Below are 20427 nucleotides of genomic sequence, written 5' to 3' on the forward strand. Positions count from 1 at the left end.
TGTGTATAAAATGATAATTTGACATGTGTGTTAAATTAGAGTTTATATACAACTTTTTATTGGTCCCTTGCTTATATATATCATAGGTTGTTTTTTCTACAGTGAAACGTTTTGATATATATGTGTGAATTTACTTAAGTTAATTTCCTTGTTTACGTGTTGTAATATTCTTGTATCTAGGTTTTTCATGTTTATGTTTTTATGCAAATTAGGGGAGTGTTAACCAATCAGCATTAACCCCTAGAGGGTATGTGGTATTGTCAGTGCCCCTCCTTGATTTACGGCGGGTGTTGGTGTGTCTGCTTTTCGCGTACCCACCCACCTACCCCAGCTGCTCCATGAGCTTTATTGTAACTAATAAGCTAAATATGTTTGATTATTTCACTTCTGCTATCTTTTGTATTCTTTTGTGATGATCATGAGATGTATCTGTTTTCATTGAAGTTTCCGTTATTGCTTATAATATTGTATACAGGGTATCTTGTGCTACCATTGGGTTACTCACTCTTTTATCCCTAGGGTTTTAATTCCTGGGGAATTTTCCCCCCAATACTTTTCTGTAATATTATTTACTTATCTGTTGATTATTTTACTGCTTTTGCTTTAATTTTTCTGTCTATTCTTGATTCTACTAGGCTCTTGAATCGCTCAGGAGTTTCGTCTTGCCAGCTCTTAAATCGCTTAAGTCTGGTGGTCAGTTTGCCTCTCTTGAATCGCTCAAGGCAAAGCTCTCGGCTTTTAAATCGCTTAAAAGCTTTCTTTACTACTTATATATATGAGTATCTTATATGCAGCTCTTGAATCGCTTAAGGGTTTGCTCTAGATATCTACATGTATACTGTCTTGAATCGCTCAAGAATTTTCTATCTTTTCTAACTGTTCTTTCATCGTTTTTGTTGTGTATAAACAGTTGGTAAAGTAAAGATTGGCAATAGATTGGTAATGTCAAGTTAACCCCAAGGAATTTCTATTTCTTCTTTTCCTGTACAGTTCAATTTTTCTAAGATACTAAATTTTGAACAATGTTGATCATATAAATGCATCACAAGATGTGTTTTATATTAAATACTGCAGTAGAAAATGACTTCAACAAATATTCAATGACAGTGCCAACAGCAATGACATATTTTGATTCAATGGTGCTCATTACTTTAATTAAACCTTTGTATCTCCTTGGGCAACCATTGCAATATGAAGTAATCATGAAAAGAAACAGCTGACAATATCTGACTTAATGGCCAAAATACACACACACTAGAGCAATGTCGCAACCGTTATCAAATAAGGCTGATCATCAATCTGCTGATATCTTACAAAATCTTTCACACTAAAGGGATTAGATTGTAAGAGACAGGTGCATTCCCCACTTAAAAACATTTAATGAATCAAACTCAATTATTTTTATTGGAGTCACCAAGACACGTGAAAACATGAGCATCACATAGTTGTCCTGTGTTACCATGCTGGTTCCCATGGTAACGATGGTGATACCATGTACCAGACAGCCCGACTAAATTAATTAAAGATGCTATCACTTCAGCGTCATTTTTTAATGCAATTTCTGGTGTAAGCCTCATATACACCAAAGCATAATTTTAACAAATATTTTACTCTATATATGAAAAATTAAATTCATAAAGAAAATCGATCTGAAAATGTTGAATTATCTGATGTAATTTCTCTATTTAAAATGTAAATATGAATTACGGTATAAACTGTGGCATCAAGAATACAATAAGGTAGTAATTATAACAGGTTGGACAAATAACAAATTGATCACCTGTGACAAAGATGTGGTTTAACTTTTCTTTACAGATGGAGACTGCAAATTATATTTTATCCTCAGTCTTTTCCATTTGTATTATAAATCAGTGGACTACCCAATGTCTTGTATGTCGCTCTATAGCAAACCAATCCATTACAAAGCATAATTCAAGCAGATGACATTTTATATTATTTATTATTTTTAGACTTTTGAGATTTATCAAGGATGATAAGGTTTTAACTAGTTTTATTATATAAAAAAATAGGTCATTTTTGCATAAGATACAATATAGATTTCACTTATCTATTCTGTCAGTTTTAATAAAGGCAATTGGTTTGTACATGTGATGAATTAAAATCTGTTACTGAATTTTCTTCCCAAAGAATTTATGTATTCACTTTATATATGATAAATGTTCATTGGACCACATGACTTAGAATAACTTTTCTTCAAAAAAGACACAAGGGACAGGTGAGGATGTATTTATAGGATAACATATTAAGTATCCTGGATTCTTTTAAACATTATAAGACATTATAAGGTATTCTACCACGTCTGTGATGTAACGACGGTTTTCATTGGTTAAAAAGAGTGCATTATTGAGCGATATACTATGCGCGTACCAATAACCAATGCACGTGAAATAGTGTGCACGCATGCTGTTCCATCAACCTCCACGTATTTTATCATGAATTAACAAAAATAGCACAACTGTCAGGCTGGATCAAAATATTTGACAGGCCTGCCATTCAAAAGATTACACGGATCTATAGACCTAAAGTATGTGGGGCCGTGCAGTGAAAATGGTTTATTAATTATTGACATTTAAAATGTACAGGTCTGAAGACAAAAGGGTAAATTATTAACTACTTCTGTTTTTACTTCACTGGGTAGTGCCGTACATTTCACGATGTGTGCAGTGTGTGTATGTACTGTCAAGCGTTGATTTCATATTTTGACGAACGATGTCGATAGCGTGCCAATGTTTGATTGATTGAAATAAACATTGTATCTGATGTCAGACGTGTTCAGTTGTTTCTGGTCTGCAAAACGTCGTCTGCTTTTAAAAAAAATCAAAGTGATGTCGAGCATTCGCCTACAGTGTACATACTGTGTGTGAAGAATAATGTTGCAAAAAGTAGCATCGGTCTGAACAGTGGTTGCAAAACACAGCTGTCCGGTGAAGTCTGTGAAGGTGAAGGTCGCATCATGATCAGCCGGTCAGCAACTTTCCATCACGTCATGGCAACCAACTCAATATGCCAACTCACGCAAGCCTATCGTATGATGTTGTATCACTGACACTACCAAGAAAATCCGCTTGATATCGGTACCATGATGATGGTTTTAGAAGTAAATTTACGCAATCCAGGTATCCCAACCCTACACACCGAGAAATGTTGGAGCGACATTGATCAAGTTAAAACGAGACAACACGATCACATGATAAATCTTGCACGCACAAAAGAACAGCGTCTAATTTGCATATCAAATTATCTAGGTCATGTCGCCTTATAAGACAGCAAAACTTTACAATTAGTTACATTTGACGTGGTAGAATAAAAATAATCAACTTATGTGCGTGCATATTTCTTAAATATTGGAATACTGTACGTTCATGTGTCAGAAAAAGCCTGAAAATATATTAAACTAATCAAACCATAGTGATCATACAAGGAGACAATTGTCAAATCTGATTGCTTTAAAGTTAAGGAAACTTAACAAGAGGCCCATGGGCCTAAACGGTCACCTGAGTCTACAGTATTTATTTTTGTTGTTGAAATATGTACCAATTTGAGTAAAAAATAGTATAATGTTAACTTAACTTTGTCAGGACCATGAGCTGATCATTCCTAGACCAATTTTAAGTGAGATCGGCCTATTAGAACTTAGTAGCAAAATAGCGGCCATGGCAGCCAAATTGTATTTCTGATTGACCCGAAAAATAACAACACTTTGTCAGGACCATGAGTCAATCATTCCTACAAAGTTTCAGTTCAATCGGCCTAGCAGAACTTGACTTTAAGTTTGAAATAGTTTTTTGAAATGAAGGACGTAGCGGCCATATTGGATTACTGAACGACCCAAAAAATAACAACACTTTGTCAGGACCATGAGTCGATCATTCCTACAAACTTTAAGTTCAAATGGTCCAGCAGAACTTGACTTTAAGTTTGAAATAGGTTTTCAAAATGGCGGCCGTGGCGTAGCAATAGGTCACTTGAGCTAAAGCTCAGGTGACCTAAAAAGTAATTTTTATATTGAATTGGAAAATTATTGTGTCATCTTTCAAGGACATACTGAAATTGAAGTACTTATTTTACTTTTATAAATATCACAAATTGACAAACTGTTTTTACATGCCTTTTGAAGGTGAAAAGATAATTTGCTACTGAAAAAGTGTATTGGTTTTGCCTGCCCATATCCCATGACTAAATACTTATCAATGCTATTTAAGTTGATGTATCTTAGTTTTCCACTGAAGATGTGCAAAATATTGATAATCATGCATTACTCCTATCATTAGAAGGGACATAACTCCTACAAACACTTATTCCAAAGTGAAGGAAATTACTGGTTCGTGGCAGTTGTTTCCCTTCCAACACAAATAAGATTTCAAACAGTTTTCAAATAAAGTGAATTTCCAGAAAATTTAAAACAGAACCACAAATTACCAAATAACCATATATTTCTAATAATAAGTCTTTTTGTTGTATATATATACCTTCCCATGTATATATACCAAATATCTGTAAGAAGAGGAATAACTCCTGTTAAACCAGGGTCATTGTAAGACCAATTAAGTGATAATCACACCCTAACTTATCATTTCCTTAAGTGTACAAACCCTAGTCCATTTCACATCACACATTTACCCTATCACCCTAACGTTACACCATCACTTCCAAGGTAACTCATACGGTATGTACTATATTCCCCTCATTTTAGCCTTCATACCCTAAGCTGAAAAAAAAACCTTTCAAATCCTAACCCTTTGCCCTAACCTCATATCCAAGTTATTTCTTCTTGTACTTAAGTCCTCACAGACTAACCCTAAAACATAGCCCTCACACCCCTGAACTCTCCGAACCCTAGTCCACATACCCCAAATCTGCCTTCATACCTTATTATCCCTCACTGCCTAGCCTAATTATGTTAATCCTCACAGCCCCAAGCTCCTCAAACCCTAGTCCCCATACCCTTATTCTGCCTTCATACCTTATCCCTCACAGCCTAGCCTTAATATGTAAATCCTCACAGCCCCAAACTCCCTAAACCTTAATCCCCATATACCCTAATTCAGCCTTTATCCCTAGCCCTCAAATCTTAGCATTAATACATTGCCACCTCACACCAATGAGTTCCCAAACTCTATACTCCCCATACCCGAATTCTGCCTTTACACCTATTTGCCATACCCTTACCTTAGCCCTCACACCCCTGATCTCTCAAGCCCTATTTGCCATACCCTTACCTTAGCCCTTACACCCCTGAGCTTTCAAGCCCTATTTGCCATACCTTTACCTTAGCCCTCACACCCCTGATCTCTCAAGCCCTATTTGCCATACCCTTACCTTGGCCCTTACATCCCTGATCTCTCAAGCCCTATTTGCCATACCCTTACCTTAGCCCTCACACCCCTGATCTCTCAAGCCCTATTTGCCATACCCTTACCTTAGCCCAGGCTTACACCCCTGAGCTCTCAAGCCCTATTTGCCATACCCTTACCTTAGCCCTCACACCCCAGAGCTCTCCAACCCCTGGTTTCCTTATCGTAATATTGCCTTCGTACTCTAGCTCTCACAGCCTAGCCCTAATGCATAGCCATTAAACCACTGAGCTCTCAAACCCTCTTTCCCATACCATAATATTGCCTTTATACCGTAGCCTTTACAGCTTTGTCCCAGCACATATTACCCAGCACTTATACCTAGGCATCACTCTGGGCCACAAAAACAATATGATTGTGTGATGAGCTCTTTTAGAACTATCATACTTTATTCCTCTTTATAGGTTTAATCATATTATGCTCTTTGTCTGTAGATCGCATAATTACTGGGTATAAGTGATTTTAAAATTTAAACAAATAATATCATCCACAAACACATTGGACTGGAAATCATCAACTTTACACTCATAATACCAAGCTGATTCAAGCAGAAGCTATTTGTTGTTGATTGACTTCATTGACAATGACCTCTAACACAGCCAGTTAAGTCATAGTCATTGAGACACTAGTATTGCAGGTGTTGGTCTACACGGTCCGTACAGGTCCTAACACCTTAATACTTGATCCCTAATGCTTTCACTGACTTAGGATCTCATATGCCGGCTCTCTGCCAACATAGTAATATTTTTACAACAACCAGTTCACTGTTTTTATTAAGAAAACGTACTATTGATATTCATTGTAAATCACAGACACTTTAATCACAGTTCCCTCAAACATTTTCAACTTTACGTTAAAGGGTGATCTTGATTCAGCTTTAACTTATCACCACTGAAGTTTCATAATGAACTATTCCAACCTTTGAATTGGAAGAGTTCAAATGCATCTTCAGGGGTGAATGAGTTAACCAAACTGGGAGAAGCAACACCCCAATCTTTAGACCGTAGCACTGTTAGAACAGATTCCATTAAAAGTCTCCAGCTAAATCCTATGGGGAGGTTTACTATAAAAGTGCAAAGGAGTTAACACTTAAAAACAAATTGGATGTCAACACTAACACAATTAATATTCATAACTATATTCCATGCTTAAAATGTTCCACCTGTAACAGTGCAAAGTAACTGGTTGATGACAATGATCACACTTTACTCCTAGTTTCCATGGTAATGTGAATAACTCAGCGCTAGATGAGATAGTGTGTACTCCTAACAGCTATAGAGAATCGGGAAATTTGTCACGTTTAAATTTTCCTTAAAAATCTACTGCACCAATTTGACAGCTGTAAAAGGGATGTTGGTGATAAATAAAAAACATTTTAGAAATAACTTTTTTTATATGAGGCTTCATTAGGAGTTGAGCCATGCTTGTCCCACTCTCTGGCCAGTATTTTACACAAGATTGACCTAATCAAGTCGCCTCTGATCACAATTCCTTGACACTTGCTGAAGATGAAGGTGACTGGATTACCTGGATTACCCTGGCTCCTCTCTGTGCTACCAATTATGTTTTATAATAACAAATTGGATATCACCACATTTAGATTTGACTGTCTACAGTCTTTAATCAGTTTGGTTTTGTCCAGTCAGTATTATATCAGGGCAGATGCTGTATACAGGAAGTTTTCACTGTAGTTTAATTTTGCCTTTTTCGCCCTCTTTAATGAGGGCAAATTTATCATTGTAGCGAAAGTGATGAAAAATGAACGGCGAAATTGAAGCTTGGCAAAAAACGGATTTTACCAATGAGGGGTGATAGTTTGATTTGGCAAAAAAAATCTGCATACAGTATATTACAGATTAAATCACAATCAAAGATATATTTAAATCGCTGATCATTCCTGATGGCATTTACTTTTAGCTCTGAAATTTAAATTAACATATCTTTATGTTATCTCTATGTTTAATGCATCATATTTCTAAATGTCTGTAGTAACAGACATCTGTGAATTAAACAGACAAGAAATCACTAACCCTGTCTATTAAAACTGTCGTTATTTTATACAGACAGCATGAATTGGATATATGCCCTTCCGGCTTTCAAGCCTCTTTGACCCTAGAAATCAATATCATGTTTTCAATTTCCTTTGGGACCACAACTGCCAAGTTTGATGATATGAATGGAAGTGAATTTGATTAATGTTGTGAAAATCAAAGATTTGCTATGACACTTTGACCTTGACCATTCGTCCCAGCAATCACTTTGCTAAAATGTCCTCCACCAGGTTTATTTATGGTTTGTAGCCACTTCTACTGCTTCATTTGTTACAATTTAATTACATTTCAATTTCAACTTCAATATCAAAGAATTAATGTGACACCAGTGACCTTGAACTTTCACCCCGGTCATCCCTTAATCATCCATTTTCTTACCTTTTTTCTCCACCTCTGATCGCTTCTTTCTTTTCAATTTGTTTTCCGGCTTCTCATATTGGTCTCTGCAAAAGAATCGATTAAAATTAAGATCATTTCAGAATTCAGAAATGAAAACCACAATTCATTAACTATGCTTGTGTTTCTATAGATTATCAAATGTAAGAATCATTGACATGGAGTTCATGTGCTGAATGTTGTAGAGAAGAAGAACCAGTTCCTATATCTATTGGTACTCCAATGATATGTAAACATTAACTTCCCACTTAAGTTCCATAGCAAGTCAAAATTGCATGCTAAACCTGAATTTTTCAAATGATAAACAATGAGAAAATTAAACCTTTTATAAAGAAACTTGAAGTTTTGATACAGCTGGCAAAAAGAAAAGTTATATAATCCAAACAAGATGTCCAGTACTTCTGTCCTCTAGTGGCCCACCACCAGTTTGTCTCCCGATTAATTCGTCACACTCTTGGAAACATAATTAAATCTTAATGGGTTTTTTCGAACACACAAATGACTTTGATTTCCACTGCTAAAGTGAGATATATGAAAATCATACAAAACACTAAACACACACCTTGGACAATTTCAAAATCGTTTCTTGCGTTAGCAACCTTACTCTGCCCCAAAAAGATTTCCACAAAATGTTAACAAGAATTCCAGGGGCCTATAATCAATCTGGAACTTTCAAACCTTTTAGATATGATACAATTTTTATAACAAAAAGTAAAAGACATGTAAGCTGTTATAAGGACTGAATCCTCAAGATTGCCATGACACGCAGGAGTGTATTCGTCTCTGCATGCCCAACAATTTCACATATGATATGGGGAAGGGAGTTGAATTGTTTCCATATTATATAAGTTGTTAGGGACAAGGCCAACCTCTGACCCATTCCAAAAGCATGAATGTATTCTCCTCTTCATGCCTAGCAATTCTATATATGGTTATAGGGTGGGTATCTCAACTATTTTCATGTTATGACCCAGAAAGTAAATCCCAGAGGTGAGGCCAGATCAGGTCAAGTCCTGGTAGCATGAATGTATACATATTGAACCCGGCAAATGTATCTATGGTTAAAAAGTGGGAATCTTAACTGTTTTCATATTGCAACTCAGGGACCAAGCCTCAGGGGAAAGGGCAGGACCATTGAGCCAATCCTGTTAGCATGTATGTGTTTTCTGTTCATATCATCTTTATTTGTTTGTGGTTATATGGTGGGGATCTTAATAATTTTTGATGTTTTAAAACCAAATATGGTTGTAATCCATGGAGTTCTTCAGGAGGAGGAAACATAATAAACACTTATTTGGCAATATCTTATAATAACCACAACAAGAAACTAATTTTGTTATTTTTTTTTTAACTTTTTTTAAATACAATAGTTTAAAGACATTTTGCTTGGCCTTTTCAACTGTTATTGTACACTATATTACCATAGTATTTTATGAATATAATTTGCCAAAGATTACAGGTAAACTATAAATATTTTAATGCGTAAGTTTTTAGTGTAAGTGATTACCACCTACTGACATACAGTTGTGTACTGACAAGTTGATTGCTGGTGTTTAATGTCCTTCTTCTTGTACCAAGCCTTAGAGTACATCAATAAGTACAGAGTAAAGGTACTTCATATACCTTCAGAGAGGGAGCTGATGATTAAGTCGGTTGTAAATGGACAAGATCATCAGAGCTGTTTGATCTCTTCCTGTTTGCCAATAGGGTGTTGTACTTGGTGAGAGAAAGAAACATGTTGTTGGTTCCTAACATGCAGTGCTGAATTAAGATGACATAGTATTCTCAAATAAAAATACAACCTTGACTGTTTCACCTGGGTTGCATACTAATGTATCACATTAGCACCAGCAACACAATGACCATACAGGTATACCACAAGTTTCTATGGCGATATGATATTGTTTCCATTTTCAGAAAATAACTACTTAAGTTGTGATCTAGAAGATTTATGTTCAACGAAATGGATCGCTTCTTCTACAAACACTTCACTTTATGATTGAAACGCTACATCAAAACAGGAAGTTGTTACAGTATCAAGCAGTCAGTTTAACATCGTACGGTGAATCATGTCAGACTAGACCATGCCTGAATGTTCTGATACTTGGTCAATCTTTGTAATTGATTCTCTAGTAAATATGCATGCAGAAAGTTGACTGCATTTCAAGTATGATAAAACTTGTTCTTATAATATATACAAACATGTTCAAACTGCCCATCTTCGAAGTACCAATCTCCCCCCTGACTTATCTGTCTGATTACCTGTCATCCTCCTCACTATCTGTCTGTCCCTCACTTATCTGTCTGATTACCTGTCAACCTCCTGACTTACCTGTCTGCCCCTTAACTTACCTGTCTTATTACCTATCTGCCCCTTAGCTTACCTGTCTGATTACCTATCTGCCTCTTAGCTTACCTGTAAACATTCTGACTTACCTGTCTGCCCCCTAATTTACCTGTCTGATTACCTATCTTCCCCTTAACTTATATGTCTGATTACCTATCTGCCCCTTAGCTTACCTGTCTGATTACCTGTCAAGCTCCTGATTTACTTGTCTGCCCATTAACTTACCTGTCTGATTACCTGTCTGGCCCTTAATTTACCTGTCTGATTAGCTATCTGCCCCTTTACTTACCTGTCTGATTACCTGTCTGCCCCTTAACTTACCTGTCTGATTACCTGTCTGGCCCTTAATTTACCTGTCTGATTAGCTATCTGCCCCTTTACTTACCTGTCTGATTACCTATCTTCCCCTTAACTTACCTGTCTGATTACCTATCTGCCCCTTTACTTACCTGTCTGATTACCTGTCTGCCCCTTAACTTACCTGTCTGATTACCTGTCTTCCCCTTAACTTACCTGTCTGATTACCTATCTTCCCCTTAACTTACCTGTCTGATTACCTATCTGCCCCTTAACTTACCTGTCTGATCACCTTTTGCTCCTGACTCACCTGGTCGATCACCTGTCTACCCCTGACATTATACCTGTCTCATTTCCTGTCTACCCTCTGAATTACCTGTCTAATTATCTGTCATTTACTGTCTGTTCCTTACCTGTTTGATCGTCTGTCTGTCCCTGAAGTATTTGTCTGATTCCCTGTCAGCCTCCTGAATTACCTGCTGGACTACTGTCTGACCCCTGACTGAAATGCCTTGATTAACTTTTGCCCTCTGGTTTAATCACTCGTTTACTGATATTCCTGTGATTCTTTCCACTTACCTGAAAAATTTGCAGGTGGCAAGTCCCAGCCCAAAAACGGTGATACAGGCACAGACTAGGCTCCATACGACAATGTTAGCAGCATTGGCAGACTTAGGATGGGGGCCAACCACTGTGGAAGAAAAAACTAGAACTGTAAGCCAACGGCTAACTAATACCCCGCTGCTATATAAACAAGAACTGTAAGTTAAAGGCTTACTAAGGCAAAGCATTGTAAAGCAATCCATAGTCTCCCACCAGTAACAAGTATTTCGCACAAAGGGGCATACCTCCATCAAAAATGGTCGAAATCCCAAATTCAAATGAGGGTGCACAACTGCATAAGATACAGATCATTCATGCTAAGTTTCACTGAAATCCACCTGTTAGATAAGGAGGAGTTTCGCGGACAATTATTTCGCACAAAAGGGCTTAACTACACAAAAAAGGTTGAAATCCCAAATCAAAATGCTGGTGCACAACTACATAAGATACTGATCATTCCTGCAAAGTTTCAATGAAATCCACCTGTTAATTAAGGAGGAGTTTTCCGGACAAGTTACTGCGTACAACATCCATACATCCAGACATCCATACATCCAGACAGGGTGCACGTGATTCCAGTACAGAATGGGAACACCATAATTTATTCCATTTTAGAACCCATTGACTTATTTAACTAGAACACTGACAGGTCAGTAAGGGCCCCGTCTTGTGGCCATATATCCCCCATAATCATCAAGAAGCAATCTGCCCATATAGCTGAGCTTGACGTTTGCCATTTGAACTTCAAAAAGAATCGCAAGGAAGCAAAATATACATTTTACATTTACTATGATGTGAGTCTAGTTTCCTTCCACCTCTATATTTGCTGGGCTAACAGAAATGTAAATACCAGTGCAACACTCATTTTTTAGCTTTGATTTGTTTTATTTCACCTTATATACCTCCTCCATCAAGAGCCAGGGTCAAAGTCAGAGATCCACTTTGTCTATGACTTTGTATTTGGACCCAAATGACCTTGACCTTTAACCCAGTGACCCTGATCTTTGGTCAGTTGACTTATTCTTTAATTCAGACCAACTTAACTTCTTAATATCATAACAAAATGTTCTTCAGTGGAAAATACAAAATTTGACCTTGACTTTGACCCTTTGGACCCCGTGACCTGGACCTAAGGTCAGTTGACTCAGTGTTAAGTTCTGAACAACATTGCTTCATAATGTCATAACACAATGTTCATCAGGGAAAAGGTACAAAATTTAACCTTCACTTTTGACCCAGTGACCTTGACCTTTCGTCAATTGACTCCTTGTTTAATTCTGAGCAACATTGCTTCAAAGTGTCATAGCGAAATGTTCACCAGTGAAAAGATACAAAATTTAACCTTGACCTTTGACCCAATGACCTTGGGTCAGTCGACTCCTTGTTTAATTCTGAACAACTTTGCTTCATAATGTCATAGCAAAATGTTCATCAGTAAAAAGCTACAAAATTTGACCTTGACCCCTGACCCGATGACCTTGACCTTAGGTCAGTTGACTCCTTGTTTAATTCTGATCAATTTTCCTTCATAATGTCATAACAAAATGTTCATCAGTGAAAAGATGTAAAATTTGACCTTGACCTTTGAACCTTATGACCTTGACCTTTGACCTTGACTTTTGATCTTAATGTGTATTTTTGTGAACTGAACATCTTGACCAAGTTTCATGTACATCGGTCTATAGATACCAAAGTTATTAGCCAGGAACAAAATTTGTGGACGGACAGACAGACAGACAGACAGACAGACAGACAGACAGAGTGATTACTATAGGGCACCCGTATCTCTGATACGGGGCCCCAATAAGTTCCTTCCTAAGGGAAGGTCAGCTAACTTTGAGGCCAATCCCTCCATTCTTTTAGCCGGGCATTTCCTCAGCCCCTGCAGAGGGGTTTAACCCCTCCATTTGTACAATTTTTAATCCTCATCACTTTCAGATGTTTTAAGTCATTTAGGTAAAAGTTTGTTTGAAGAAATAGTTGACAGATGACAGATGTTAATTACAGTGTGGTGCAGAATTACCTTTGTCCTTCTGACCAGGTGAGATAACGTAATGGTAGAGTTGTTTCCCCTTGCCCAGCTATGAAGTAAACCAATTTCATGCCATGTACACGTAGTAACTGCTAGACTTTAATGACGCTCAGCAGAAAACATTTACATATATCCGGTAACATGTTGGATGTGCCGTCCCGAAACATTGTTAATGTCCCTTAGTCTCCTCCTAATAGAGCTTCCTGCTAGTCTCTGTCCTAGCTGCTAGCTTTGGTTTCCAGGCTTAATTTGTCACCGGTCAACAATAGCAGAAAAGTCACCATGATCCAACCCTCTGCCACTTTGTTGTTACAATCAGTTAGTTTTATATCAATTAAAATCCAATAGTTCTGTAATTGTCGTATATAAACAGAATTAAAGAAAGACAAGCGGCCAAGAGGGCCTGCAGTGCTTACTTGGACCAGTATGATGTGTAAAATATACATGCTGTTTGCACGCTAAATGAGCTTACTTAACCACTGACCAAAATTGCATTGATCTGTATATGTATGTTGGTTTAGCTTGCTTCTTTATCTACATATATCTATTGTATGTTAGTATGGTCTTATAAATGTAAAGTATGCTTTATCAGAAAACTATTAGCAAAATAATATGACCCTGGATTTTCTACAGTAAACCTTTTAATTTTTTGAAACATTGACACTCAGATGCCGTACACACTTTATTTAACAACAGACCCCATACCAAATCATAGACTCATTTAGACACTTTTGATTGTGCTACGTAATTACACTAGTTAAAAACAGGTTGAGTTTGCATCTTGATTTCTGCTAGTGGACTGTACAAGGTTTTAGTTAACAGTAAATGATTTAACTTTGTCTTCCAGTATGTGTCTAAATACAACTGTCTTCCTATATGTGTCGAAATATGACTGTCTTCCTGTATGTGTCTAAATACAACTGTCTTCCTCTGTATATGTTTCTAAATACAACTGTCTTCCACTGTATATGTGGCTAAATACAACGATCTTCCTGTATGCGTCTATAAATACAATTGTCTTCCTGTATGCGTCTATAAATACAATTGTCTTCCTCTGTATATGTGTCTAAATACAACTATCTTCCTGTATGTGTCTAAATACAGCTGTCGTCCTGTGTGTGTCTTAATACAGCTGTCTTCCTATATGTGTCTAAAATAGCTGTCTTCCAGTATGTGTCTAAATACAACTGTCTTCCTATATGTGTCTAAATATAACTGTCTTCCTGTATGTGTCTAAATACAACTGTCTTCCTGTATGTGTCTAAAACAACTGTCTTCCTGTATGTGTCTAAATACAGCTGTCTTCCTATATGTATCTAAATACAGCTGTCTTCCTGTATGTGTCTAAATACAACTGTCTTTCTGTATGTGTCTAAATACAACTGTCTTCCTCTGTATATGTGTTTAAATACAACTATCTTCCTGTATGCGTCTATAAATACAATTGTCTTCCTGTATGCTTCTATAAATACAATTGTGTTCCTATATGTGTCTAAATACAACTGTCTTCCTATATGTGTCTAAATACAGCTGTCGTCCTGTGTGTGTCTTAATATAGCTGTCGTCCTGTGTGTGTCTTAATACATCTGTCTTTCTATATGTGTCTAAATACAGCTGTCGTCCTGTGTGTGTCTTAATACAGCTGTCGTCCTGTGTGTGTCTTAATACAACTGTCTTCCTCTGTATATGTGTCTAAATACAACTATCTTCATGTATGCGTCTATAAATACAATTGTCTTCCTGTATGCGTCTATAAATACAATTGCCTTCCTGTATGCATCTATAAACACAACTGTCTTTCTCTGTATATGTGTCTAAATATAACTGTCTTCCTGTATGTGTCTAAATACAATTGTCTTCCTATATGTGTCTAAATACAACTATCTTCCTGTCTGCGTCTATAAATACAATTGTCTTCCTGTATGTGTCTTAATACCATTGTCTTCCTATATGTGTCTAAATACAACTATCTTCCTGTCTGCGTCTATAAATACAATTGTCTTCCTGTATTCATCTATAAATACAATTGTCTTCCTGTATGCGTCTATAAATACAATTGTCTTCCTGTATGTGTCTAAAAACAGCTGTCTTCCTGTATGTGTCTATAAATACAATTGTCTTCCTGTATGTGTCTAAAAACAGCTGTCTTCCTGTATGCGTCTATAAATACAATTGTCTTCCTGTATGTGTCTTAATACAATTGTCGTCCTGTGTGTGTCTTAATACAGCTGTCGTCCTGTGTGTGTCTATAAATACAATTGTCTTCCTATATGTGTCTAAATACAACTATCTTCCTGTATGCGTCTATAAATACAATTGTCTTCCTGTATGTGTCTAAATACAATTGTCTTCCTATATGTGTCTAAATACAGCTGTCTTCCTGTATGTGTCTATAAATACAATTGTCTTCCTATATGTGCTAAATACAGCTGTCTTCCTGTATGTGTCTATAAATACAACTGTCTTCCTATATGTGTCTAAATATGACTGTCTTCCTATTTGTGTCTAAATACAGCTGTCGTCCTGTGTGTGTCTAAATACAATTGTCTTCCTATATGTGTCTAAATACAGCTGTCTTCCTGTATGAGTCTATAAATACAACTGTCTTCCTATATGTGTCTAAATACAGCTGTCTTCCTGTATGTGTCTATAAATACAATTGTCTTCCTGTATGTGTCTAAATACAATTGTCTTCCTATAGGTGTCTAAATATGACTGTCTTCCTGTATGTGTCTAAATACAGCTGTCGTCCTGTGTGTGTCTAAATACAATTGTCTTCCTATATGTGCCTAAATACAACTATCTTCCTGTATGCATCTATAAATACAATTGTCTTCCTATATGTGTCTAAATACAACTGTCTTTCTGTATGTGTCTAAATACAGTTGTCTTCCTATATTTGTCTAAATACAGCTGTCGTCCTGTGTGTGTCTTAATACAGCTGTCTTCCTGTATGTGTCTAAAATAGCTGTCTTCCTGTATGTGTCTAAATACAACTGTCTTCCTATATGTGTCTTAATATAAATGTCTTCTTGTATGTGTCTAAATACAACTGTCTTCCTATATGTGTCTAAATATAACTGTCTTCCTGTATGTGTCTAAATACAGCTGTCGTCCTGTGTGTCTTAATACAGCTGTCTTCCTATATGTGTCTAAAATATCTGTCTTCCAGTATGTGTCTAAATACAACTGTCTTCCTATATGTATCTAAATACAACTGTCTTCCTGTATGTGTCTAAAACAACTTTCTTCCTGTATGTGTCTAAATACAGCTGTCTTCCTATATGTATTTAAATACAGCTGTTTTCCTGTATGTGTCTAAATACAACTGTCTTCCTCTGTATATGTGTCTAAATACAACTGTCTTCCTGTATGTGTCTAAATACAGCTGTCTTCCTGTATGTGTCTATAAATACAACTGTCTTCCTGTATGTGTCTAAATACAACTATCCTCCTGTATGTGTCTAAATACAGCTGTTTTCCTGTATGTGTCTCTAAATACAACTGTCTCCCTGTATGTGTCTATAGATACAACTGTCTTCCTGTATGTGTCTCAATACAACTATCTTCCTGTATGTGTCTAAATACAGCTGTCTTCCTGTATGTGTCTATAGATACAACTGTCTTCCTGTATGTGTCTATAAATACAACTGTCTTCCTGTATGTGTCTAAATACAACTGTCATCCTGTATGTGTCTAAATACAACTGTCTCCCTGTATGTGTCTAAATACAACTGTCTTCTTGTATGTGTCTAAATACAACTGTCATCCTGTATGTGTCTAAATACAACTGTCTTCTTGTATGTGTCTAAATACAATTATCTTTCTGTATGTTTCTAAATACAACTGTCTTCCTGTATGTGTCTAAATACAGCTGTCTTTCTGTATGTGTCTAAATACAGCTGTCTTCCTGTATGTGTCTATAAATACAACTGTCTTCCTGTATGTGTCTAAATACAACAGTCTTCCTGTATGTGTCTAAATACAACTGTCTTCCTCTGTATGTGTCTAAATACAACTATCTTCCTCTATGTGTCTTAATACAACTATCTTCCTGTATGTGTCTAAATACAACTATCTTCCTGTATGTGTTTAAATACAACTGTCTCCCTGTATGTGTCTAAATACAGCTGTCTTCCTGTATGTGTCTATAAATACAACTGTCTTCCTGTATGTGTCTAAATACAACAGTTTTCCTATATGTGTCTAAATACAACTGTCTTCCTCTGTATGTGTCTAAATACAACTATCTTCTTGTATTTGTCTAAATACAACTATCTTCCTGTATGTGTCTAAATACAACTGTCTTCCTGTATGTGTCTAAATACAACAGTCATCCTGTATGTGTCTAAATACAACTGTCTCCCTGTATGTGTCTAAATACAACTGTCTTCTTGTATGTGTCTAAATACAACTGTCATCCTGTATGTGTCTAAATACAACTGTCTTCTTGTATGTGTCTAAATACAATTATCTTTCTGTATGTTTCTAAATACAACTGTCTTCCTGTATGTGTCTAAATACAGCTGTCTTTCTGTATGTGTCTAAATACAGCTGTCTTCCTGTATGTGTCTATAGATACAACTGTCTTCCTGTATGTGTCTAAATACAACAGTCTTCCTGTATGTGTCTAAATACAACTGTCTTCCTCTGTATGTGTCTAAATACAACTATCTTCCTCTATGTGTCTTAATACAACTATCTTCCTGTATGTGTCTAAATACAACTATCTTCCTGTATGTGTTTAAATACAACTGTCTCCCTGTATGTGTCTAAATACAGCTGTCTTCCTGTATGTGTCTATAAATACAACTGTCTTCCTGTATGTGTCTAAATACAACAGTTTTCCTATATGTGTCTAAATACAACTGTCTTCCTCTGTATGTGTCTAAATACAACTATCTTCTTGTATTTGTCTTAATACAACTATCTTCCTGTATGTGTCTAAATACAACTGTCTTCCTGTATGTGTCTAAATACAACAGTCATCCTGTATGTGTCTAAATACAACTGTCTCCCTGTATGTGTCTAAATACAACTGTCTTCTTGTATGTGTCTAAATACAACTGTCATCCTGTATGTGTCTAAATACAACTGTCTTCTTGTATGTGTCTAAATACAATTATCTTTCTGTATGTTTCTAAATACAACTGTCTTCCTGTATGTGTCTAAATACAGCTGTCTTTCTGTATGTGTCTAAATACAGCTGTCTTCCTGTATGTGTCTATAGATACAACTGTCTTCCTGTATGTGTCTAAATACAACAGTCTTCCTGTATGTGTCTAAATACAACTGTCTTCCTCTGTATGTGTCTAAATACAACTATCTTCCTCTATGTGTCTTAATACAACTATCTTCCTGTATGTGTCTAAATACAACTATCTTCCTGTATGTGTTTAAATACAACTGTCTCCCTGTATGTGTCTAAATACAGCTGTCTTCCTGTATGTGTCTATAAATACAACTGTCTTCCTGTATGTGTCTAAATACAACAGTTTTCCTATATGTGTCTAAATACAACTGTCTTCCTCTGTATGTGTCTAAATACAACTATCTTCCTGTATTTGTCTTAATAAAACTATCTTCCTGTATATTTCTAAATATAACTGTCTTCCTTTATATGTCTAAATACAGCTGTCTTCCTGTATGTGTCTTAATACAACTGTCTCCCTGTATGTGTCTATAGATACAACTGTCTTCCTGTATGTGTCTAAATACAACAGTCTTCCTGTTTGTGTCTAAATACAACTGTCTTCCTCTGTATGTGTCTAAATACAACTATCTTCCTGTATGTGTGTCAATGCATCTGTCTTTCTGTATGTATCTCAACACAACTGTCTTCCTGTATGTGTCTCAATACAACTATCTTCCTGTATGTGTCTAAATACTGCTGTCTTCCTGTATGTGTCTATAGATACAACTGTCTTCCTGTATGTGTCTAAATACAGCTGTCTTTCTGTATGTGTCTAAATACAGCTGGCTTCCTGTATGCGTCTATAGATACAACTGTCTTCCTGTATGTGTCTATCAATACAACTGTCTTCCTGTATGTGTCTAAAAACAACTATCTTCCTGTATGTGTCTAAATACAACTATCTTCCTCTATGTGTCTTAATACAACTGTCTTCCTGTATGTGTCTAAATACAGCTGTCTTTCTGTATGTCTCTAAATACAGCTGTCTTCCTGTATGTGTCTAAATACAACTGTCTCCCTGTATATGTCTATAGATACAACTGTCTTCCTGTATGTTTCTATGAATACAACTGTCTTCCTGTATGTGTCTAAAAACATCTATCTTCCTGTATGTGTCTAAATACAGCTGTCTTCCTGTTTGTGTCTATAGATACAACTGTCTCCCTGTATGTGTCTAAATACAGCTGTCTTCCTGTTTGTGTCTATAGATACAACTGTCTCCCTGTATGTGTCTAAATACAACAGTCTTCCTGTTTGTGTCTAAATACAACTGTCTTCCTCTGTATGTGTCTAAGTACAACTATCTTCCTGTATTTGTCTTAATAAAACTATCTTCCTGTATGTTTCTAAATATACCTGTCTTCCTTTATATGTCTAAATACAGCTGTCTTCCTGTATGTGTCTTAATACAACTGTCTTCCTCTGTATGTGTCTAAGTACAACTATCTTCCTGTATTTGTCTTAATAAAACTATCTTCCTGTATGTTTCTAAATATAACTGTCTTCCTTTATATGTCTAAATACAGCTCTCTTCCTGTATGTGTCTAAATACAACTGTCTTCCTCTGTATGTGTCTAAATACAACTATCTTCCTGTATTTGTCTTAATAAAACTATCTTCCTGTATGTTTCTAAATATAACTGTCTTCCTTTATATGTCTAAATACAGCTGTCTTCCTGTATGTGTCTAAATACAACTGTCTCCCTGTATGTGTCTATAGATACAACTGTCTTCCTGTATGTGTCTAAATACAACAGTCTTCCTGTTTGTGTCTAAATACAACTGTCTTCCTCTGTATGTGTCTAAATACAACTATCTTCCTGTATGTGTGTAAATGCATCTGTCTTTCTGTATGTATCTCAACACAGCTGTCTTCCTGTATGTGTTTAAATACTTTTGTATTCTTCTATATTTACATTCTGTATGCTTAGACCCATTGACAAAAATTACATTCATAAATGCATAACACAGGTGTTCATAGAATCTCAGCACGTGGGAACTGATAGTAACCTGATCACACTGCGTAGTAATACACTACAAAAACTACTCACTCGGAACGACCGAACTAGATGCTTAATTCTTACATCTTAAAATATTATTGAACTGTGCTTTGTGAAATATCCACGTATTCA

At 36.2% G+C, this 20427-nt stretch overlaps 1 protein-coding gene across 2 annotated transcripts in view; it reads right to left on the reverse strand.

Moving 5' to 3' along the window:
- LOC110465330 (receptor-type tyrosine-protein phosphatase epsilon-like) overlaps window positions 1-20427 on the reverse strand; it is a 222920-nt gene that overhangs the window by 116189 nt on the left and 86304 nt on the right. For both annotated transcript variants that reach the window (XM_021521082.1, XM_021521073.1), the window contains exons 4-5: window positions 11046-11157; window positions 7805-7869 (exon numbers count right to left, since the gene is read on the reverse strand). In XM_021521082.1, the coding sequence (XP_021376757.1) occupies window positions 7805-7869; window positions 11046-11157 (177 nt within the window). The remainder of the gene's footprint in view (window positions 1-7804; window positions 7870-11045; window positions 11158-20427) is intronic.

This window comes from Mizuhopecten yessoensis, unplaced genomic scaffold, assembly GCF_002113885.1.
Source record: "Mizuhopecten yessoensis strain PY_sf001 unplaced genomic scaffold, ASM211388v2 scaffold1579, whole genome shotgun sequence".
Lineage (NCBI taxonomy): Eukaryota > Metazoa > Mollusca > Bivalvia > Pectinida > Pectinidae > Mizuhopecten > Mizuhopecten yessoensis.